Source organism: Drosophila erecta, unplaced genomic scaffold (genome assembly GCF_003286155.1).
Source record: "Drosophila erecta strain 14021-0224.00,06,07 unplaced genomic scaffold, DereRS2 tig00000021-arrow-pilon, whole genome shotgun sequence".
In the NCBI taxonomy this organism is placed as follows: domain Eukaryota; kingdom Metazoa; phylum Arthropoda; class Insecta; order Diptera; family Drosophilidae; genus Drosophila; species Drosophila erecta.
The window spans coordinates 20,323,750-20,344,875 of NW_020825198.1; the positions used below are offsets into that span (position 1 = coordinate 20,323,750).

Sequence of the window (21,126 nt, forward strand, 5' to 3'; positions counted from 1 at the left end):
AGTTAACACCTGTGCCCTTGGCAATAAGATACTTTTACCTTGGAGTTTGAGCTACACGACAGTTGTGAAACATAGGATTTGCTCGGACAGGGATATTGTACTGGCTAATGAGAACTGCAAACTCAAACTAACTGACTAAGTTAACTTCATCAATAAGGTATTGAAATAAACTAACAGGCCTAGTACTGCTATATTTGTTATTATAAAATCCGTTTGAGTTGCAGACTAAAAGCTAGCCTTACATATTATAGCTAGCATACACGAAACTTTTGTTAGATATTTGTTTCATATACATTTGAATACATGCATTTACCCTCAAAAGAGCTTTGCTTCAAGCATGGTGAATCAATTCAATCCCTGGATCAGTTTCACATCGGAAAGTGTGACTGGAGTTACCCGGCATTTCAACCAGTTTCTGTATAGCAGTGACTCCACCTGATTTCGCGAACCCCATTGTCAAGAACGGCAGACAAAGGTCTGCCAATATCAATACCGCAGTTCTCTCGTCTGACTCTCGCATGTGAATCCGAATCCGAATCCGAGTCAAAACTGACTTGGAGTCGGGCTCTCGGGGCGCTGGCGCTGGCGGTGGCGGTGGCGGTGGGATGGGATGACCATATCAGTACGGTGCTCGGGATGTTCGATGGAGCAGTCTCTCAGTTCCCCAGCCACTCAGTCACTCAGCTGATGCTCATGCGTTAGGTTCACATTGTGGCGGGGAGTTGCGAGTACGTGGGATCGATCTGCCATCGAGGAGTTCTTGGCAAAACCAAAAAGCACCAGTAGCTGGCTCCAGGAATTGAAATAAATAATTAGAATTATATAAACGCCAAACGCATACGCGAACACCCATCTGTACGTATAGCCTCCAGGCGACTGTGTATTTGTAACATATATCTGTGGAATTCCCAGTGCATTCCGGTTTTCGAATAACAGCAAGCAACAACAGTGTCTATATAAACGTCGCTTTGTCGACATCGAAAAACCCAAAAATACATCAATAAAAGGTTTAAAAAACCTCTCAATAATTGATGCACACCCACATGCTTACGCGAAAGTGTGATTCATTTGTGTGCACAATTAATAATAAAATATTAAAACCCATTTCTGAAGGTCTGATAAGCGAGGCTTGAACTAATTCTTCACCCCAGCCACAAAATGGTTAAAATGCCAGGTAAGCTTCGTAGCCAATTAATTATGGAATATTTCCCAGTGGCTGTTGTTGAGAGGCAATCAATACACTGATTTAATATTTACGAGTACTCGAGTGTACACAGCAAGCACATACTCGTATATATATACATTTTTATTACGTACAAACATATGTATGAGGTCGTCAATGGATCATCGCTATCAATTGGAAAATGCTTATTTTTACGCATCTCAGAATAACATTTGTATATAGTACTCACTCGAGTGCCTTTGAATTTCATTTGATTTGATTAGACCGGAAATGTCTATATCAGATTTTCAGGGAGCTTTTCAAATCGAATTTTCGGTTTCAATCACTCCGAGTTCCTAGTCAATATCGGTATTAGGTGGAGTGGACTTACATACATTACATCTAAAAGAGTTCTCATAGAGGTATACCCTAAAATAGATTATCAATAAAGTTATTAAAAAATATAAGGTATAAAAAATATTAATTAATAGATTGAAATTACCTGTCTTCATAGTGTTTGAATATTATATGACTATGAAATCATACAGACATTTTAGTGAGGCCTTTATGACGATCCTCAATAAAACCTAAAGCTAGGTAGAAATATCTTGGTGAAGACCATGTTCTAATATACATCTACCTCCAGATGGCTTGCTGGTATGGATTCCCCTGCTTTTGGGAACCATCTGCGTTTGCTCGGCGGATCCGCAAAACAACCAAGCGCCCCTCCAGCTTTCAGTGGGCAATCCGCTTACCGCATTCACAGCTCCCACGGCTTTTCAAAAGGGAGTCAGCCATATCCAGTCCGTGAGAAGCAACTTCGACACCGATGTCCTGGTCAGCATTTCGCAGGGGGTCCAGGACTTCGCCCTCGACCTTCTGCAGCGCATATCCGTCGAGGTGGAAAAGGCCAACAAGGATTTCATGATATCGCCCTTCTCCGTCTGGTCACTCCTGGTACTGCTTTACGAGGGATCCGGGGGAGAGACCTACAACCAGCTGAAAAAAGGTCTGCGGATCAATGTCGAGGATGAAAAGCTTCGGGGAGCCTACAAGGTGTGGAGCTCTTTTCTCAAGTGAGTTAATCGGATTTAAATGAATTACATACTAATTACATATTAAGCATCACCACCTCCACCATCGAAGTGGCCACCCTGCAGGCCATATACACCGGCAAGGGGTATCCCATCAGGGACAACTATCGCGATGCCATTCTGAACTACAATGTGCAGCCAAAGGAGGTGGACTTCTATAGCCCGGACTCCGTGATCCAGATCAACGAGGACACAAATCGCACGACCCGCGGTCTCATTCCTTATACCATTCTGCCGCAGGATATATACGGAGCGAAGATGTTTCTGCTCTCCTCCCTGTACTTCAAGGGCCAATGGAAGGTGGGAAAAGAACTTGGTCTAGCTTACAAATCTTTTGAAATATTCCTTTTGCTGGCAGTTTCCCTTCAACAAGACGCTGACAAGGGAGGAACCCTTCTACAGCGAGAGTGGCGAGGTCATTGGTAAGATTCCCATGATGGTGCAGGAAGCGGCCTTTTCCTACGTCTCCAACATAGAGGGTTTGGACGGCTATGTGCTGGAGCTGCCCTACGGCACCCAGGACCGTCTGGCGATGATCGTGGTGCTGCCCAAGCGCGGATTCAAGCTAAACGACGTGGCCAACAATCTGAAGACCCTGGGATTACGGCCCATCCTCCAGCGACTGGCGGCATTCAGGAACAAGGCCGGCGAGGACAACGAAGTGGAGGTCATGATGCCCAAGTTTATGACTGCCACAGATTTCACTCTTAAAGGCATCCTTATCCAGGTGGGAGAACTTCTAAATGCAATCTGGCATACATTTGTAAATACCTTTCAATTCCAGATGGGCATTCGCGATCTGTTTGACGAGAACTCCGCCAACCTGGACCGGATGTCGTCCGGCTTGTTTGCCAAGCTGGTCGTCCACTCAACCAAGATCATCGTGGACGAGCAGGGAACCACGGCGGGAGCTGTCACGGAGGCAGCGCTGGCCAACAAGGCCACACCGCCCAAGTTCCAGCTGAACCGGCCCTTCCAGTACATGATCGTGGAGAAGGCAACCGGACTGCTCCTCTTCGCCGGACAAGTGCGGAATCCCAAGGCGGCCTAAGGATCCCACCCGGAATTTATTCACATACCACAATAAATACCATTAAGATAAAACCCTGTATTTCATTACGGATCCTTGGGTAACGACGACCTAGTGGGACTGTGGTACTATGTCCTTTAAAACCTTCCTCTGGCTGCTTAATCTTATAATCTGATATAATCTGCAATTCTTTGAAAATATCGTCTTAAACACATGATTATGATGGAAAACAGGTGTAATGAACCCAAAGGCCTATTGTAAAATTAACAGCCTAAATTAGTTGAGCAAATTACTATTGCATGGTTTGAAACATTTAAATATGCATATTAATTACGTTTCTAATTAAATTGAGAGTTGCTGTTAAAAAGAGAGCACAGGCCTATTTACAGGCCCAAGAAATTTAGAATATATTATGCGAAAAATCTTTATACAGTTGAAAACCTGCTGTTTACCAAATTGAAACGCGTATTGAATAAAGGTTTTCCCTTGTATACTAACCTTGTATAATATTTACTATCTGCACACAAATGAGATCTTTGGAAAAGTTAAGACGAAGCGGCTATTTTGAGTATAAACGGATGGGCATTGCTATATCCACTCGGCTGTTGATGCTGATTAATTATATATATTTGTATTGCATATTGTATAATGCAAATTCAATATACAATTCACAGAAGGAGGCCAACGGCGATTACACTTATTGCTTACGATAAATCCAAATTTAATAAAACTTCTGCAGTTTCGAAAGAATATTTACCGCCAAGAAAAAGTCTTTACCATGTTGCACTCCTATCATTTTTCAGATTCTGCCCGGCTGCCGGAAAGTTTTTAATCTACGAGTAACTGGTATAAAAAATACACGGAACACGGATGAGCAACGGAACATAAAAGTAAGACTACGTGACTTGGAATATTGAACTGCACAAATTAAGGAAAATAAATCCAATACATATGGTTCTTGGTAAAGAAGCCAGTTTTGAGTAGTGTTCGGGTGCTCAAAAAGGGAAACTAAGTATTGGATATTATTTCCTTCAGCGGAGTTATTTCTTAAAGGAAAGATGAAGATCTACAGTGGTTTTCCTAAATAATATTTTGTCAATCAATTGAAAATACATAGATCATTGTGATCGCAGACAATATGAAGTTCGGATTCCTAGTGCTTTTCAGCACCGTGCTCAGATTGCTGGCTGCTCAGACACACGGTGAAAAGGACACTGTTGATGATAGGAAGAGTCTAATACGAAACATGACGACCACAATGCACTACTTTTCCATCTATGGACTATCTATCATCTATTGGACTATATGAAATTATTTTATTCTCACTTTTTTATGGCTTTTTCTTTACACTCTAGTTCTGAATCCAAAGAAACATAGAGAGATATCGATAGAAGTTTGTTAGGCAGATAAAATAAAAATAAGTCGAAACCTATTTAAGAGAGTGGGCGTGTCTGACCTTAAGTAAGATGTCTTTATGCCAAGATTAAATTAACTACTGACCTTTCACCGAAAGAAATCCTTAGTCAGGTTAGTTTTGCTGAAATTACATCTTAAAAGGAATGGAAAAGGCAATAGTGATCCACTAAATGCCTATATAGCATTCGAGATTTGTTTAATGATAAAAAGCTAATCTGGACCTTCCTTTACTTGATTGTGGTCAAGGAATCCGGCCTGGTGCTTTTCGCCGGTCAAGTTCGGAATTCCAAGGCGGATTAGCGATACGATCGAGCCTTTATTTACATACAAAAAGAACGATTACGCAAAGTGAAATGAGGTTTATTTCTTGGTACGTCCAGCAGCCTTTTTGCCACCCACGGGCTGTTGTTTATCTTTACTGGCCTTGCTGGAAATGAGGGGGTGCGTTTCTGAAATAAGCAGTTAATGATGGTTAAAGTGTCAGTTAAAGCTTTGATTGTGGGTTATACCATCAGTGGGTGCATCGGGTAAGCTGACATCATAGAGCTGCATGCGTCGTCGTTTGGAAGCCAATATGTCGTCCTCGTAGTCATGTGGTTCAGAGCTGAGCATAACTGCACTGGGCTCCAGTCCGTCCTGACCAGCCCAGCCATCCTCAGGATCCTCCACTTCTGGTGCCATGGGCAGAAACTGTAGCGCATTCTCGTCCTCGCCCTCCTCGTCGGAGGAGCAAAAGGCAGCCACCGGCTCCACTTTCTGCACGTCCACCTCAATTTCCTCGTCCTGTTGCGCGTCTGCGTTCAGATCCACAGACTTGTCTTCGTCCGCAATGTCGAACTCTGATTCCCGCTCTTCGTACTCTACGTTTTCATCTAGTTCCTTGAAATCTGGGGCAAAGGCAGACCAGTTTTCCACTTGATTTTGAGCCCAAATGGATACCAGACCGGAGCTGATGCTGGCGATGATAGGCCGCACAGGATGCCACACCACGTCCAAGAGAAGCTCACCCTTGGTGCCGTGCAGGATCTTCACCAGGTTGCCAATAGACTTTTCCCAAATGTAAAGAGCATGCTGGCGAGCACTACCAGCGCAAATGTACTCCCCATCACCGGAGAAACAGCACTTTTTCCAGGTGGTTCTAGATAGAATTAATATTGATTAATAGAAGGATTTAATATTGTTATTTACACATCTTACTTATTAACCAAGTCCTGTAGCTTTTGTATAGGTTCCGGTTCACCGTCTTTGCCTAGAGTGATAATTTCTTTTGAGTCATAAACACGAATAACTCGATCTGAGGTGTTAATAAGAAATGCGCTGAAAGATACATTAGTTACGTAATGAAGTCCCGATTACTTATTAGTACTTACTCTCCCCGCCTAGCAAACTCTATGCTTTTTACAGCCGTTGCACTTGAGGTGCCTACAATAATACGAAAACTGGCAACCACCTCAAAGGTTTCAACATCCAGCACGAGTATTTTTCCCTTGGCGTTGCCTGTGTAGATATGTTTGCCTCTGCGATCGAAAGAAGCCACGATGTTCAAATCGCCCTGGTGACGAACAAAGATTTCAATGAAAAATCACGCTGAGAATTCGGAGTTTCAACTCACATCGGAATCCAAGGGCAGGCAGCGGTGAGTTCCACCGACCTCTACCATCACGGCGGCATATCGCATGGGGCAGACCAAAAGGCGGTTGTCATTTCGCGGATCGAACTGGACTTTCAGCACAGGCGAAGGGAACCTGTACTTTTGTTCCAGTTCGCCGGTAAGCACATCCCAAATGCACACATTGTTGTCCGTGGAAGCTGAAAGTAGCTGGTGTAGATTGGAAAATGTAGAGGCTATGGAGTACGCCGAAGGAGGGCCTACCTTGTGACCATTCCTGGTCCAACTGAGACTGCAAACGGGATGCACATGGGCCGAAATAATCTTGGCAATGCCCCGCGTCAAAAAATCCCAGATTACGATGCGACCATCATTGCATCCTACGGCCAAAAGGGTTCCATATTTGTTAAAGGCACACGTCACGGCCAACGAAATGCAATCCAGGGAGCCGTCAAACTCCTCAGGGTAGTTCTGTCCGAAAGATTCTTAATAAAGCGGCAGTTATTTACTTGAAAATCATAGGAAATTAGCGGCAATCTTACCTAGTAGCTCCAAATTCATTTTTGTTTACTATCTTCTTCTTCAAAAATGGCAGCTGACATTCACATGGAACTGCTATAACATTTTATGTTATAAAATGTAGATGGTTAACATAAAACGGTTTAATCGATAGTTAGGTTTATACTCTTTAAAACTATTGAAAATATATATTCTAAAATTATATTATGTTATTCTAATTAATCATTTGCGTTGGCTCACAAAATTATGTTGCATTAATAGAACAAGTTCTGGTAATGTTATAAGTGAAATTAAATATTGAAATAGGTAAATATATAAAATGTTTACAAATTTAGTTGCAGCGTTGAATAGTCAATTTTAAGCGGCATTTTATATTTGTTTGTTAAATTTTCTACTAATTTATGAGCTTAAAGTGCTATGGTGTTATCTCATCGCAAGCGATTGTTTCGTCGATAGCTTAATATTTTTAGATATCGATAATATCATCGGAGTTGGGCCACCTCTATTTTTTGAGCTCTGTGCACGTTGTATGTGAAAAATTTATGCAGATATATTCGCCAATTGTAACCAAGCCCGGATTGTGAAATTGCAAGCAGACACCGAGCATCATAATAAGCGCTCTAATTTGAAAAGGCAACGCTTCGAATTAAGTTATTTCGGAGACGTTTCGTCCGTGGCACTCGATTGTGTCAACGTCACCTTTGGAGCACTCGCCCCCTCTCGCTCGTTCCCCCATTCGTTGCCAATTTTTTGTGTGCCCTCTCTCGCTCACTCCCTTCGAAAGCTTAACGGTTAGAGTGAAATAATAAAATAACCCAGTTTCGAATTTCGTTCACAATGAAAGTGCGGGTCTTTCATGTCAATATAACATTTGGTTTCAAATTGTTTTTTAAATTCGATTCGAGGTTTTCAGCTTTCCAGTTTGACAGCGAGAACGAAAGAGAGCGAGGGCGAACAAAGTAGTATGCAATTACGGTGCTCGCGGTCTGCTTGTGTTTTCCACTCCACTCTTCTTAGCTTTCCCCCCCTATTTACTCTGTATGCGTGTGTACATGGTTATTTAAATACACTTTTAATCGTTACAGTGTATTCATCGCCAGCCACGTTAAAAGGAAGAACGTGTATGTGAATACGGCCAGCAGAGGATCTAAGCTAAGGATTCAGGAGCCCAAATTCTTAATCCCCATCCCACACACACATTCGCACGTAGGCACGCTCTCTGGGAGAGGAAGGGTAAATAAAGCAAGCAACGAGCAAAATGTCTGGTGAGGAAACGTCTGCCGATCGCAATGTCGAGATCTGGAAAATCAAGAAGCTCATCAAGAGCCTGGAAATGGCCCGCGGGTGAGTGTTATCAATGATATAAATGTCCTTTTCCCCCATCCCCTTTGTGTACGTGTGTGGGGTATACACAATACAAGGCACGGAAACAACAACACGGGGGTGGAAGTGGGCGTACTGAAAGTAGGTGTGGGTGGAGACGTGGGGAAGCACCGAGTACAACCACCTTTTCTTGTTGTCGCTGTGTGAATCTCCTTTGCATTGTTTCCAATCTTAGCACGATCCCCCGTCTCTCGCCATCTCTTTTTTGCATACGAGCAACACGTTTTTGTCGAGTTTTTATCAGTTCAAACTAGACTGAATGAGAGAAAGAGAGTGAGTGAGTAATCGCCTCGTGGCCGTTGTGCGTATGCGTGCATGTGTGTGTGTTTTGCCCCGAAATGGGCCAATCTTTGCGAACCCCCCCTCTCACTCCCTAAACCAGGTCCTTACCGCTTCAGTGTGAGTAACAAGGTATGCAAATCGAGTGACAACCGCAGGAGCATATCTACTCTATATGGACATATATGTATATCTTGTGAATATCTTGCCAACACAACGCATCTTCCAATTGGAGTTGGCGACTGTTGCCAATTGGTATTCGTTTTGCACAGCTATCATTCTATTGGTTTTCAGCTAAATGCGAAATTAATATTAAATTAATATTTAAGTTCCTTGCTTTTTATTTTGTTTCCTTAGTCATCGTTGTAGTTTACATTCTAACAATATTTACAAATTGCGATTGGGCACACCTCTGTATTACACCGAACGAGAAACGAGTTTTATACCTTGGAAATCAGGAAAAAAAATGTTTTTGTTTCTATCACCTTTTGCATTAACACTTTTCACATAACACAAGAAAATTAAAAGTATAAATTAAAATAAAAGTATTTACTCAAACTGTGGAAACTACAGAGCATTTTCAAAAATGTAGATCAAAAGCCGAATGTCAAGTTTAAAAGATTCCTTATACAAATGTATGTATGTATGTACATATGGGACAACATTTCAAGGCCAATTAAATAAATTTAAGTAGGTTATAATATGCAACTGAGGCGTGAATATGTATGTTTGTGTAGCACTGTTGCTATGGCTGGAAAAGAACCATTTCCGCGACTCACTTTTTTCCTTGTTTGGTTGTCTTGCAGCAATGGAACCAGCATGATTTCTTTGATTATTCCACCAAAGGATCAAATCTCGCGCGTCAGCAAAATGTTGGCCGATGAGTTTGGAACGGCGTCGAACATCAAGTCGCGTGTAAATCGTCTGTCCGTCCTTGGTGCCATTACGTCGGTACAGCACAGACTCAAATTATACACCAAAGGTAAGCTGAGCTCAGAAATTCCACGCAATCAGACTCTAATCCGTACCACCTGCTCCATTTTAGTGCCTCCCAACGGTTTGGTCATCTACTGCGGCACAATAGTCACAGAGGAGGGCAAGGAGAAGAAGGTGAACATAGACTTTGAGCCATTCAAGCCCATCAACACGTCGCTCTACCTCTGCGACAACAAGTTCCACACGGAGGCTCTCACTGCCCTGCTCGCCGACGATAACAAATTCGGATTCATCGTAATGGACGGTAATGGAGCGCTGTTCGGTACCCTTCAGGGCAACACCCGCGAGGTGCTCCACAAGTTCACCGTCGATCTGCCGAAGAAGCACGGCCGTGGTGGTCAGTCCGCCCTTCGTTTCGCCCGTCTGCGTATGGAGAAGCGCCACAACTACGTGCGGAAGGTCGCCGAGGTGGCCACCCAGCTCTTCATCACGAACGACAAGCCCAACATTGCCGGACTCATCCTGGCAGGTAGTGCGGACTTCAAGACTGAGCTCAGTCAGTCTGATATGTTCGATCCTGTAAGTGGGAGTTAACCTATTTCCCTTGATGCCATTAAGTCTTAGACTTGAATTTGTTTCCAGCGTTTGCAATCAAAAGTCATCAAGCTGGTGGACGTGTCTTATGGTGGGGAAAACGGTTTTAACCAGGCCATTGAACTGGCAGCCGAGTCATTGCAGAACGTTAAATTCATACAGGAGAAGAAACTCATTGGTCGTTACTTTGATGAAATTTCTCAGGTGAGTTACCCAAACGAGTTCTGGAGAATTTTTAAAATAAAAACCACATGCAATGCTTACTATATTCAATAGGATACTGGCAAATACTGTTTCGGAGTGGAGGACACTTTGCGGGCACTGGAACTTGGCTCTGTGGAGACCCTAATTTGTTGGGAGAATCTGGATATTCAACGTTATGTTCTCAAGAATCATGCCAACTCGACGTCAACGACAGTATTACATTTGACGCCCGAGCAGGAAAAGGACAAGTCGCACTTCACTGACAAGGAGGTGAGCTCTAAATTGAAAAACGATCCTAATTCGCACGCTAACTGGGAATTTAATTGAATAGAGCGGGGTAGAAATGGAGCTGATTGAGTCTCAGCCGCTGCTGGAATGGCTGGCAAACAACTACAAAATGTTCGGCGCCACACTGGAGATTATCACGGATAAGTCCCAGGAGGGAAGTCAGTTCGTGCGAGGTTTCGGTGGAATCGGCGGTAAGTTTCGAAGCTCAACCATCTCCATAGCACAGAATGGCTGGCTAGTTGTAGATTGATATTGTACTAAACAAATGTTGCAACTATATCGATTCCTCTTCCCTCATGCTGCTTTCACACGGTCATCAACGCTATAATGTAAATGTTGAATTGCAAATTGGTATCTCAATTCGAAATGTAGGCATTTTGCGCTATAAAGTAGATTTCCAATCCCTACAGGCCGATGAGCCGCTGGAGGACGTCGATCTCGATGACTATTAAGCCTGGTGGGCTGCAAACGGGTCTCGATTATGCGTTACATACATAATAAAGCAGTACTTTTTGGGAAACCTCGTAAAGCAAAACGTTCAAATTGATTAGGAACCAATTTACTTGCCACATAGTTTTACCTATGTTCAGCGTAGCCGTTCAATATTTATCACCAATAGGGTCCCCCATCAGTCGGATGGTGCATTTTCTTGTCGATCAGATCATCGTGTATCTAGATATGTACCTATACGTTTTACCAAATTTTTTAATTAGTCGTGCACCAGGCGGAACCGAGTGCGAGGTTACTCTTAAGCAGCAAATTAAATTCGTATTTCGTACTCGTAATTCGTAATTCAAGTGTCATGTAAAAGAGATATTATCGCATTCTCCGTTTATCTGGTGCGATTTTGACTGCGGTTTTAGGAGCTAAAGATCTTCGGTGAACATGCCACTTTCGAACGTATCTGCATTTCCCCTATTCAAATTACAACCGAGTGTTATAAGAAAGTATACAAATCTAATCCATAAAATTGTAATAAAAATTAAACCAGAATAAAAACGCCACACATAATAAGGATGGGGTATCCGTTTATATTCAGTCGCGAAGTAAAACCACGGGCTTCGTGTCAAATATATTGATTAGTCAATGAAAAGTTAAATAAATACAAAGAAGGTGAGATTCTGATGTTCAGTTGAATTATCTGTGTTTTGGTGTTTTCCTTTTTATTTAATTTTCAATATCTGCTTCTGTTCCTGTTTCTTACTTTTCATTTTAATTTAATTCAATCAATTTGTGCCTCTGCAGGTATCTTACGCTACAAGGTGGACTTCCAGAGTATGCAGCTCGATGAGTTGGACAATGACTGCTTCGATCTAGATGATTACTAGAAAATGTTTGTGTAGAAATGATTTTGCTACTACCGTCGACCCCAACTGAACTGCAACTGCAACTACATAAAACCAGGAAAATCAAATAGAATATTTTAATAATACGAAAAAACACACAAACCTTCTTCCATTTTAACGTTGTTGGCGAAAAAAGTAAAATTTAAAATAATGCATATAAATACAAACGATATAATGTTAAATCGAGGAATACATATTAAAATGCTACCGTTTTACGTGAACAAAATTATAATTTGTTCATATTTTCCGGGCGACTAAAATGCTGGTTAAACAATTGTTGCTATATAAATCTGATTGATAGACAATACGCTCTGTTTCCTATAGTTTTTGCTATAAGGAGAATTGTATTTGTGAGTTTTTATCATTCCATTATAATTTGAGCACGGGCTTTGAACTGAACGAGATAAAATTCCGACCCTGGCATCTTCTGGCTATGAAAAAATGATGGTAGCCACTCGGAGTACTTCCAGTACAACAATGAAAGTAAAGTGAAATGGGCATTTCATTTTGTACTTTCTATTTGCAGGCACACTGGAAACAGTTTACTACAAGATTCCCAATTGATTAGTTGCCGATGCACGTGGACAACAACTACAAGCACTAGCACTTGTTTTGCGCTTGAGATTTGCATCTAGGAATCGGATAGATACATCTGGTGAGGTGAAACTTGTTTCTGAGCCGCAATGCCGAGCGAGTATCTGTAAGTAAAAGAGATTCTGTAACGCAAATTACGAAATCTTACAACCAGACCTCCAAAAAGTAAGCTCAGCAAAGTTCTTTAGTGTTAGGCTTCCAATTAGCTGACTTGACCAAGATTTCTGGTGACATGCACTGTAAACATAAATCTTGTTTAATCGGTAGTGTAAGTTAATTTTGTGATTGGGTTTGGCTTGGGGTTTGAAGATAATGCGTCAAGATGAAAAGAAAACGATAATTATACAGGACATTGGTTAGGAGAAAAGACCAATTAGCTAGCCCTTAGCTAATAAGGTACGTTCTTATTTAATCATAATTTTGCTTTCAAGTAATCCAAACCTGATACGTGTATAATGCTTACAGATTCTTTACAGATGCACGTTTTTATTATTCTCTTCTTTTTTATTTATATTTCGTAATAAAATGAGGTTCACTCTAAAGAGCACAAGTGTGGATCTGTATGTGTATTTTTACTCCGATCATTGTACCCGTTACTCGTAGAGTAAAAGGGTATACTAGACTCGTTGAAAAGTATGTAACAGGCAGAAGGAAGCGTTCCGACCATATAAAGTTCATATTCTTGATCAGGATCAATAGTCGAGTCGAACTGGTCGTCTGTCCGTATGAACGCCTCGATCTCAGGAACTAGATCGCTAGAATGTTGGGATTAGGCATGGAGATTTTATGGGAGTTTATTTCCAAATGTTGCCACGCCCAGTCTAACGCCCACAAGCGCCCAATACTGTTACACCCGCACTTTTGAAAAATTCGATGAAAATTGTAATTTATTTTATATATCTTGTAAATTTCTATAGATTTCTCGTTCGCACTTCCACTAAGTGAGTAACGAGTATCTGATAGTCGGATAACTCGACTATAGCATTCTCTCTTGCTTGTACCTCCATTTGAGTGCGAGCAAAGACGTGGGTTTACAACTTAATGAGAATTTGAAGCAGAGAACGTTAAAACACAATCAGCTGCAGTCAGACCGGGCACTTCTAATTGAATCGTGGACGAATGAGGTTCGGATCTGGAAAGCCCAAAATAATCGCTTTTTTACTGGCCAATTGAGATACGGGAACTTTTACGAGAGATATGGCTGAATCAGTGGATGGCACGGAGACTGTTGACCAGATTCGCGATGGCCTCATGGACGACTGGAATATCCTTGAGAACGTTTTCCACCTTCTCCAGAAAGCGGACACCTTCTGCGTAGATCCCCAGAAATGGGGAAAGCAGAAGATAGTCCCCTTTTTGCAGCCAGACAAACTGAAGGTGAGTGAACAAGTGATAGACGATGCGGCGTCTGCCGATGTGGAGATAACAAGCAAGCAGATTAATAGGAGAGTTCAATTCGAAACTTGACCACCCGGCGGCAAATTATAGCGAAATAATGGTTTGGATGGACAAAGGGTAAATTGACACCAGCACTTCCTAATTGATTGCCTAGTCATCTGATAGTTTTAATTGCTTGAATTATTGTAATTGAATTGTTTGTTGTATTATAGATTGTGATAGGTTTCTTCTGGGTATGGGTATTACTTTGAATAAAACCTTTAAGTAACTAGGTGTGATATTCGACAGAAAACATATTTGAGATATGTTTGTTCTTGTAGTATTCAGCTGCCTTTTCTTTTTTGTATTATAAGGGTCGCTGTTTTATGACAATCGAGCGTAGAGTGGATACATGATTTTGCACCATCATTTTCAGGAACTGATTAATCTGAAGATCCGGGAGACGGAAGACTGCTCGCTCGCTGAGATCGAAGAGATATGCCAGCAGGTGATCCATTACTCTGTGAAAACCTCGCACGGGCGCTTCCACAATCAGCTCTTTGGGCAGTTGGACCCATTTGGATTGGCAGGAGCCCTGATCACCGAGGCCATGAACGGCAGCTCGTAAGTCCGCAGCATTATTCCGCACTTGTGTCTATATGAGCTGATTGCATCTTGCATTTTAATCTACAAGTGGTGGCGGGGTTCAACGTACAGATAATTGTGCTAATGTAATGGAGATAGCAAAGTACTATGCTTTATAACCCACTTTCCATGTTAACTACATGGGTTTAAAAACAATCCATAAATGATCATTGCAAGTTATTAACCATTTAGATTAGATTACCTTAACTTTATGTAATATTTAATCATATTACTACCATCATCCATCCATCATGACATATATTTCATATATAACTTTTATTTTAGATACACCTACGAAGTTGCACCCGTGTTTAGCTTGATTGAAACTGAAGTCATCTCGACCATCTGCAAGTTGGCAGGATACAAGGAAGGCGATGGCATCTTTGCGCCCGGAGGCTCCACCTCCAACATGTACGGAATGGTTCTGGCCCGCTATAAGATCGCTCCTGGGGTGAAAACATCTGGAATGTTTGGGATGCGACCATTGGTGCTGTTTACCTCCGACGAATCGCACTATAGCTTCGTGAAGGCGGCCAACTGGCTGGGATTGGGCAGCGACAACTGTGTGTCGGTGAGGACCAACGAGCGGGGGCAGATGCTGCTGGACGATCTGGAGACGAAGATCGCAGAGGCAAAGGCCCGTGGTGGACAACCGTTCTTTGTCAACTGTACTGCAGGCACCACTGTACTGGGTGCTTTTGATGATATCAATGGTGCAGCGGATGTGACGGAACGACATGGTCTGTGGCTTCACGTGGACGCCTGTCTGGGAGGGGCTTCACTGCTCTCCACCCAGAACCGATCGCTAATTGCCGGCATCGAGCGGGCAAACTCTTTTTCGTGGAACCCGCACAAAACCATCGGTGCTCCTCTGCAGTGTTCGCTGTTTGTAACCAGGGAATCAGACCGTCTGCTGGAAAGGTGCAACAGCACGGATGCGCACTACTTGTTCCAGCAGGATAAGTTTTATGATGTCTCCTACGATACGGGAAACAAGAGTGTCCAGTGCGGCCGGAAGATCGACGCCTTCAAGTTCTGGCTAATGCTTAAAGCTCGCGGATATGGGAAGTATGGACTCATGGTGGACCACGCCATCCAAATCGCCAGATTGCTGGAAAGCAAGCTGCGTCAGCGGGGAGATCGCTTCAGATTGGTGCTCCAGGAGCACGAGTACTCCAATGTCTGCTTTTGGTTCATTCCGAAATCAATGAGGGTGTCCAGCCAGGAGGAAACCCCTGAGTGGTGGAATCTACTTTATACTGTAAGTTGTTATTCACTTTTATAGACTATTTAAAGACACATTTTGACATCCTTTTTTAAAGGTGGCCCCGAAAATTAAGGAGCAAATGGCCCACAGTGGCACGTTGATGATTGGTTACTCTCCTCTTAAAGCAAAAAATCTGGGTAACTTCTTCCGCATGGTCTTCACTTGTTTCCCCATCTTGAAAAGCGAAGAGTTGGACTTCATTTTAGATGAAATAGAGAGATTGGGAGAGAACATTATCCTTTGATAGGGTATTTTAATATTTCTATGTGAAGTAAACTAATTAATGGATATTGATGTATTACAATTATGTATTTCATTGAAGTTTTTACTTTGTGACAAATAAAAATGCCTTTATAATGTAAACCCAATTAAAACTGTAATACTTTAAATGACTAAATAAGAATCTTTCAACAAATTTATGATAAATTTAAAAAATTATTATTCTACCGCTGTTAACTAATAATGAAAACCTGGTCACACCAACTACCCTCCGGCAATAACTATCGATAAAAGTTGTCAGGAGTAATATTAAAATAGCACAGCACGGTCATACCTAGATGTGAAATCAAAACAATACGTTTTTGTAGCGAAATAATTTGTAAAACCAGACACATAAAAAGGCTTCAGGATGGGTCGTGCCGAGGTGGGTACTCCCAAGTACCTGGCCAACAAGATGAAGTCGAAGGGCCTGCAGAAGCTGCGCTGGTACTGCCAGATGTGCGAGAAGCAGTGCCGCGATGAAAACGGCTTCAAGTGCCACACGATGAGCGAGTCACACCAGCGCCAGTTACTCCTCTTTGCGGACAATCCTGGCAAATTCCTGCACAGCTTCAGCAAGGAGTTCTCCGACGGCTACATGGAGCTGCTGCGCCGGCGGTTTGGCACGAAGCGAACCAGCGCCAACAAGATCTACCAGGAGTACATTGCCCACAAGGAGCACATTCACATGAACGCAACGCGGTGGCTCACCCTGTCCGACTACGTAAAGTGGCTTGGCCGGACTGGTCAAGTGATAGCGGATGAGACGGAGAAGGGCTGGTTCGTCACCTACATCGATCGCAGTCCTGAGGCCATGGAACGCCAGGCGAAGGCTGATCGGAAGGAGAAGATGGAGAAGGACGACGAGGAACGCATGGCCGACTTCATTGAGCAGCAGATTAAAAAAGCCAAGGCCAAGGACGGCGAGGAGGACGAAGGCCAAGAGAAGTTCACCGAGCTCAAGCGCGAGGAGAATGAACCACTTAAGCTTGATATTCGCCTTGAGAAAAAGTTCCAGCCTGACAGTGTGCTGGGGAAATCCGCTCTAACCAAGCGACCAGCCTCTGAAGTTGAAGAAAAAGTGTTCAAGAAACCAAAATCAGTGGCTGGAGACAGCCAAACCCGGTCGGTGCTGGACGAGATTATCAAGCAAGAGGAGGGCAAAAAGGAGCGTGCCAATCGCAAGGACTACTGGCTGCACAAAGATATCGTGGTTAAATTCATTTCCAAATCCATGGGCGACAAGTTCTTCAAACAAAAAGCGGTTGTCCAAGAGGTAATTGACAAATATCAAGCCAAAATCAAGTTCCTGGACACTGGTGAAAAGCTAAAAGTGGATCAAGTAAGATGGAAAACCTAGTATAGCTAATATTAGATATTTACCCAAGTTTTTTATTTTCCAGGCTCATTTGGAGACGGTCATTCCCGCTTTGGACAAACCTGTTATGGTGGTGAATGGCGCTTATCGCGGATCCGAGGCTCTGCTAAGGAAACTGGACGAGCGTAAATATTCAGTCAGCGTGGAGATATTGCACGGTCCCCTTAAAGGCAGAATTGTAGACAACGTGCAATACGAAGACATATCAAAACTGTATGGCGCTTAGCTACAAGTTTTCTTTTCTAAGTTAAGATCTAAAGATGTACCTTTTTTAAGCCTATTTGATAAATAAGATGAAACTTTTTTAACCTTTTTGGAGAAAGGCTGATAGCGAACTAAACAAAAATCTGCACATAATAAGTTCGTAACTTAAACTTGGCCTGCTCAACATTTGGGTTAAGAAAACATGACTTTTTAATGAATAACTGGAACACTCTCATTTACTCAGTGTATGAATTTTTCAGTGGGTATGTAAACAATATTTTTGGGTTCAGATTGGGAACAATAACATCACCGAACAATGGCCGATTGCCTAGCGTTAATTCCCATACTTGCAAAACTTAAACTAGTTCCAGCATCGGTGTAGTAAAGTGCACTCGGGATATGCGGATTTTGTGTGCAATTGTTATCCTCTTACGCCTCGGAGCACTCGGAGATATAGCTGCAGATGAAAAGGGCAAGTCGACGAGGAGTTGGTGGGATTCAGTGCCCCGACTTTTGACTGACATCGTTACCATTAAGGCGAACATACTCACAGCTACTCCACTTGAATTGGCCTCCAACGTAATTGATGCTGTGTGTAAGGATAACTTCACGTGTTTATTAAAAAAAGCTGTATCTTACTGTGAACTGAATGCCAGGCTCCTCCACCCTCTTTATGGACAGAATCCCTCCGCAAATCACTCCGGACATAAGGAAGATGCATTTTCAGTATATGACGCCCTGCCAGAACTACAGTGTGCCTCTGCTGGAGGCCTCGAAGCTGTGGAAGCACTCTAGGTTCAGCAAAGGACGCAAGGTGGTCATTTTGGCCACCGGATGGACAAACACCGTAAACGAATCCTCGGCCATTTCGATGATCTCCAAGGCATTCATGTGTCGTGGCGATGTGAATTTTGTGGTTCGTCCAGTGGATCAATTTTGAAAGTATATAGAAATCTGAATTTGCCTTTTTAAGATTGTAGATGCAGCTGACTATGTGGACACCCTCTACTCCTGGTCGGCGCTGAACACGGATTTAATTGGCGAGCATATTGGAGTTGGTCTGACCCACCTTATAGAGCTGACCCCACTTCGCAATATTCACTTAATTGGTGGGTTCACAAACGAATCCTTAGGCTTTATAAATTCTGGTTCTGATTTCTTTGTAGGACATTCACTGGGAGCTCACATTATGGGCACTGCTGGTCGCACTTTTACGAAGCTTACAGGAAAACTTATCCCCAGGATAACTGGCTTGGATCCGGCCAAACCCTGTTTCAGGCGGGAAAATATCCTGCCAGGACTAACGCGAGGCGATGCCAAGCTAGTGGACATAATCCATACAAACATTGGTATTCTCGCCAAGCGTGGACCCCTTGGGGATGTGGACTTTTATCCCGGTGGAGCACATCCCTTCCAGCCGGGCTGCCTAACCATCGGGTGCTCCCATACCAGAGCGGTTGAGTATTTCGCCGAGAGTGCATATCCACACCAGGAGAAGAACTTCATAGGCAACAAGTGCGCTTCTTGGGATAAGCTCAGAAAACGGGATTGTTCTGCTGGCAAAATTTCCCCGATGGGCTATAAAATTAATCGGCAAGCCAGGGGCATTTACTACGTAGATGTTAATAGCTGGCCTCCTTACGGCCGAAACTCGAGAGAAACAATTGATCAGAGATTAAAAACGTGCTATCTATGCCAGGAGTGAAAGTCGAATCATAGATTAGCTCTAATTCTTCTTATTTACGATGCTTAAGTATGTACCTTAGTTACTATATGTTGCACAACGATTAGTAATCGATTTGCGTAAGATCTAGATCGTCATTAAAGGCCTCTGATATGTCCTTTTGGCTCTGCATGATGCGCTCTTGGGTTTCCGCAATTCGCCACAACTCATCGTCATCCTCGCCCATCAGCATGGACCGATCCCCATGGCCCTTGATATCCTTGATTCTGGCCTTGGGCAAAGCAGGACCATTGGTGCGCTTCTGTCGGTTGCCCATTGTTATCTGGCTCTCCTCGAAGTAGTTGTTGGGGTGAATGATGGTTGGCTCGACGGTTGAATTGTGGGTAATTTGGAAGTACTTTCCGCATGCAATTTGATAGTGACCGCGGGACACAAAGGACATCACCTCATCGACGGCGCTGGCTGACAGGCCATAGGAGGACAGCTTGGTTTTCAACGAGCCCTGATCCATGTACTTATACGGACAACCATGGCAATCGCCCGGCCCCGTCGCATCCTTGATGATCTTGGCGCACGAATAGGGCGTGTAGTTGACCATTGAACCCTTTTTTCCGTAGTTATGGTAAATGTTGTACTCGTAGCTGCGTGCGAACTTATCCGCGTCCATTTTTTTGGTAAACTCTTCGCGCCAGAAGCGCAGCGAATCCTCCAGCGTAACACCAATTCCTTTGATAAACAGGCCGTATTGCATTCGGCCGTTGTGTTTTATATGATGCTGAGCGCGAATGTGCTCGTGGCACATACGCATACACAAAGGCATGGAGGTCTTGGAGAGCTGATCGAGGGACTCGATGGGAATCGCTGCATCCCGACATACGGTGTAATCCCTGCCGGTATAAGAGTTATGTAGAGCTTTCAGCGTGCGAGAGATGCGCTCGTCAGCTTCTACATCATCCACCATAGTCTTAGCAGCCTGCAGGCCTTGCTCGATCTCATCCTGCTGCTTGGTGCCCACTAGGGACACCAGGTCGTGGGTGTTAACATAGGCGAAGCCAGCCTTTAAGTAGCAGCGACGTCCTCGCACCAGATCCAGCACCTGGGTGAAGGGCACCTTGTAGAAGTCCAACAGCTCGATCTTGGCCACGCTCTGCCCCGCCGTGCTCTCGTACAGGCCGTCCTTGACTTCGTCCTTCTGGGCCTCGCTTAGGGGATGAATCTCGAAGCCGTTGGCCTCAAGGAACTGCTTCACCTCGGCGCTGCTAAGTGCGGCGAATTTGTACCGAAAAAGCTCCATTTCGCGGGCCACGAACCAGCGTGCAAGGTCCTCAGAGCGGCAGTAGGCCAGCCGTAGAATGAAGTGCGAGAGATAGTCCCGCCTGCGGGTCTGGATGTCTGCCTCGTGCTTGGTGCTTCCGCCGGCGGAGCAGAGCCTTAGATAGCTGCGCAATCCCTCGCGGGTCAGATCCGCACTCACGTTCTCCTTCCATTCATCTGAGAGCAGGCGCTGGTTCCGGTTGCTTGCGCGATCCAAGACGCGGAGAAGTCGCAAGCGCTCCAAAGCCAGCTCCTCGAATTCGTCGATGTGCACGTCCTCCGTCGGTGGATAGTGGTACAGCATGACGTTGTGCGGATACTTAGTTTCCAAGCTGGCCACCTCCACCTTGACCTCATGTCTCGCGCGTTTTTTCAGACCAAATTCCATTGTGCGTCGCGCTTAAGTAATTTACAATTTGTGGAAGATTTGTTCGTTTTTGGCGCGTAAAATATGGATGGCCAATATCAGCTGTTTCAGTTGTTATCGATAGTTTTTAACCCATTATCGATGCCTGGGGATTATTCGTTACGTTTATCGAACGAAG

At 43.6% G+C, this 21,126-nt stretch overlaps 7 protein-coding genes across 12 annotated transcripts; 5 read left to right on the forward strand and 2 right to left on the reverse strand.

The window, feature by feature from the left end:
* Nucleotides 1-568: 568 nt before the first annotated feature.
* Nucleotides 569-3,360, forward strand: LOC6545231 (serine protease inhibitor 77Ba). 3 transcript variants are annotated; one of them, XM_026977487.1, is made up of 6 exons: nt 569-855; nt 1,114-1,174; nt 1,809-2,238; nt 2,286-2,556; nt 2,615-2,983; nt 3,041-3,307. In XM_026977487.1, exons 2-6 carry the CDS (start codon nt 1,159-1,161, stop codon nt 3,305-3,307), a joined length of 1,353 nt encoding a protein of 450 aa, XP_026833288.1. In that variant the 5' UTR covers nt 569-855; nt 1,114-1,158. The 3 variants fall into 3 exon arrangements, with proteins under 3 accessions (XP_026833288.1, XP_001973465.3, XP_026833287.1); XM_026977486.1 differs by having other exon boundaries at nt 622-855; nt 913-1,174; nt 3,041-3,355; XM_001973429.3 differs by having other exon boundaries at nt 572-1,174; nt 3,041-3,360.
* Nucleotides 3,361-5,046: 1,686 nt separating this feature from the next.
* Nucleotides 5,047-6,944, reverse strand: LOC6545232 (retinoblastoma-binding protein 5 homolog). Its single transcript, XM_001973430.3, has 7 exons — nt 6,854-6,944; nt 6,576-6,796; nt 6,315-6,521; nt 6,073-6,254; nt 5,900-6,019; nt 5,212-5,840; nt 5,047-5,151 (listed from the first exon to the last, which is right to left on the reverse strand). The coding sequence occupies exons 1-7, from the start codon at nt 6,870-6,872 to the stop codon at nt 5,063-5,065; spliced, it is 1,467 nt and encodes a 488-aa protein (XP_001973466.1). The 5' UTR covers nt 6,873-6,944; the 3' UTR covers nt 5,047-5,062.
* Nucleotides 6,945-7,262: 318 nt separating this feature from the next.
* On the forward strand, nt 7,263-12,086 carry LOC6545233 (eukaryotic peptide chain release factor subunit 1). Of its 3 annotated transcripts, none has more exons than XM_015158615.2 (8): nt 7,263-7,357; nt 7,916-8,174; nt 9,299-9,474; nt 9,538-10,007; nt 10,071-10,226; nt 10,299-10,496; nt 10,558-10,705; nt 11,760-12,086. In XM_015158615.2, exons 2-8 carry the CDS (start codon nt 8,089-8,091, stop codon nt 11,840-11,842), a joined length of 1,317 nt encoding a protein of 438 aa, XP_015014101.1. In that variant the 5' UTR covers nt 7,263-7,357; nt 7,916-8,088; the 3' UTR covers nt 11,843-12,086. The 3 variants fall into 3 exon arrangements, with proteins under 3 accessions (XP_015014101.1, XP_026832849.1, XP_015014102.1); XM_026977048.1 differs by lacking the exon at nt 11,760-12,086 and adding an exon at nt 10,887-11,531; XM_015158616.2 differs by having other exon boundaries at nt 7,296-7,393.
* A 1,345-nt stretch (nt 12,087-13,431) lies between these two features.
* On the forward strand, nt 13,432-16,047 carry LOC6544546 (cysteine sulfinic acid decarboxylase). Its single transcript, XM_001973432.3, has 4 exons — nt 13,432-13,831; nt 14,268-14,455; nt 14,762-15,737; nt 15,799-16,047. Exons 1-4 carry the CDS (start codon nt 13,652-13,654, stop codon nt 15,985-15,987), a joined length of 1,533 nt encoding a protein of 510 aa, XP_001973468.1. The 5' UTR covers nt 13,432-13,651; the 3' UTR covers nt 15,988-16,047.
* A 182-nt stretch (nt 16,048-16,229) lies between these two features.
* On the forward strand, nt 16,230-17,673 carry LOC6544547 (DNA/RNA-binding protein KIN17). Its single transcript, XM_001973433.3, has 2 exons — nt 16,230-17,343; nt 17,405-17,673. Exons 1-2 carry the CDS (start codon nt 16,372-16,374, stop codon nt 17,603-17,605), a joined length of 1,173 nt encoding a protein of 390 aa, XP_001973469.1. The 5' UTR covers nt 16,230-16,371; the 3' UTR covers nt 17,606-17,673.
* Nucleotides 17,674-17,982: 309 nt separating this feature from the next.
* Nucleotides 17,983-19,288, forward strand: LOC6544548 (vitellogenin-1). 2 transcript variants are annotated; one of them, XM_001973434.1, is made up of 4 exons: nt 17,983-18,178; nt 18,240-18,499; nt 18,557-18,692; nt 18,750-19,288. In XM_001973434.1, the coding sequence occupies exons 1-4, from the start codon at nt 17,983-17,985 to the stop codon at nt 19,286-19,288; spliced, it is 1,131 nt and encodes a 376-aa protein (XP_001973470.1). The 2 variants fall into 2 exon arrangements, with proteins under 2 accessions (XP_001973470.1, XP_015014104.1); XM_015158618.1 differs by having other exon boundaries at nt 18,557-19,288.
* LOC6544549 (DNA primase large subunit) lies at nt 19,273-21,079 on the reverse strand. The gene has a single exon (XM_001973435.3). The coding sequence runs from the start codon at nt 20,967-20,969 to the stop codon at nt 19,371-19,373; it is 1,599 nt and encodes a 532-aa protein (XP_001973471.1). The 5' UTR covers nt 20,970-21,079; the 3' UTR covers nt 19,273-19,370.
* Nucleotides 21,080-21,126: the final 47 nt, after the last annotated feature.

What these genes read in the sequence shown, in the direction of transcription:
- LOC6545231 (XM_026977487.1), top strand. An exon ending in GTGTGGAGCTCTTTTCTCAA is followed by an intron (nt 2,239 to 2,285) that starts GTGAGTTAATCG and finishes TTACATATTAAG; the next exon opens with CATCACCACCTCCACCATCG. An exon ending in ACTTCAAGGGCCAATGGAAG is followed by an intron (nt 2,557 to 2,614) that starts GTGGGAAAAGAA and finishes TTTTGCTGGCAG; the next exon opens with TTTCCCTTCAACAAGACGCT.
- LOC6544549 (XM_001973435.3), bottom strand. Translation starts at nt 20,969, where the DNA reads ATGGAATTTGGTCTGAAAAAACGCGCGAGACATGAGGTCAAGGTGGAG.
- LOC6545233 (XM_015158615.2), top strand. Translation starts at nt 8,089, where the DNA reads ATGTCTGGTGAGGAAACGTCTGCCGATCGCAATGTCGAGATCTGGAAA. An exon ending in AGTCTGATATGTTCGATCCT is followed by an intron (nt 10,008 to 10,070) that starts GTAAGTGGGAGT and finishes ATTTGTTTCCAG; the next exon opens with CGTTTGCAATCAAAAGTCAT. An exon ending in ACTTTGATGAAATTTCTCAG is followed by an intron (nt 10,227 to 10,298) that starts GTGAGTTACCCA and finishes TATATTCAATAG; the next exon opens with GATACTGGCAAATACTGTTT.
- LOC6544548 (XM_015158618.1), top strand. Translation starts at nt 17,983, where the DNA reads ATGCGGATTTTGTGTGCAATTGTTATCCTCTTACGCCTCGGAGCACTC. An exon ending in CAACGTAATTGATGCTGTGT is followed by an intron (nt 18,179 to 18,239) that starts GTAAGGATAACT and finishes ACTGAATGCCAG; the next exon opens with GCTCCTCCACCCTCTTTATG. An exon ending in GTGGCGATGTGAATTTTGTG is followed by an intron (nt 18,500 to 18,556) that starts GTTCGTCCAGTG and finishes TGCCTTTTTAAG; the next exon opens with ATTGTAGATGCAGCTGACTA.
- LOC6544547 (XM_001973433.3), top strand. Translation starts at nt 16,372, where the DNA reads ATGGGTCGTGCCGAGGTGGGTACTCCCAAGTACCTGGCCAACAAGATG. An exon ending in AAAAGCTAAAAGTGGATCAA is followed by an intron (nt 17,344 to 17,404) that starts GTAAGATGGAAA and finishes TTTATTTTCCAG; the next exon opens with GCTCATTTGGAGACGGTCAT.
- LOC6544546 (XM_001973432.3), top strand. Translation starts at nt 13,652, where the DNA reads ATGGCTGAATCAGTGGATGGCACGGAGACTGTTGACCAGATTCGCGAT. An exon ending in TGCAGCCAGACAAACTGAAG is followed by an intron (nt 13,832 to 14,267) that starts GTGAGTGAACAA and finishes CATCATTTTCAG; the next exon opens with GAACTGATTAATCTGAAGAT. An exon ending in GAGGCCATGAACGGCAGCTC is followed by an intron (nt 14,456 to 14,761) that starts GTAAGTCCGCAG and finishes CTTTTATTTTAG; the next exon opens with ATACACCTACGAAGTTGCAC.
- LOC6545232 (XM_001973430.3), bottom strand. An exon ending in GGACCAGGAATGGTCACAAG is followed by an intron (nt 6,522 to 6,575) that starts GTAGGCCCTCCT and finishes AATCTACACCAG; the next exon opens with CTACTTTCAGCTTCCACGGA. An exon ending in ACCCGATGCACCCACTGATG is followed by an intron (nt 5,152 to 5,211) that starts GTATAACCCACA and finishes TGCTTATTTCAG; the next exon opens with AAACGCACCCCCTCATTTCC.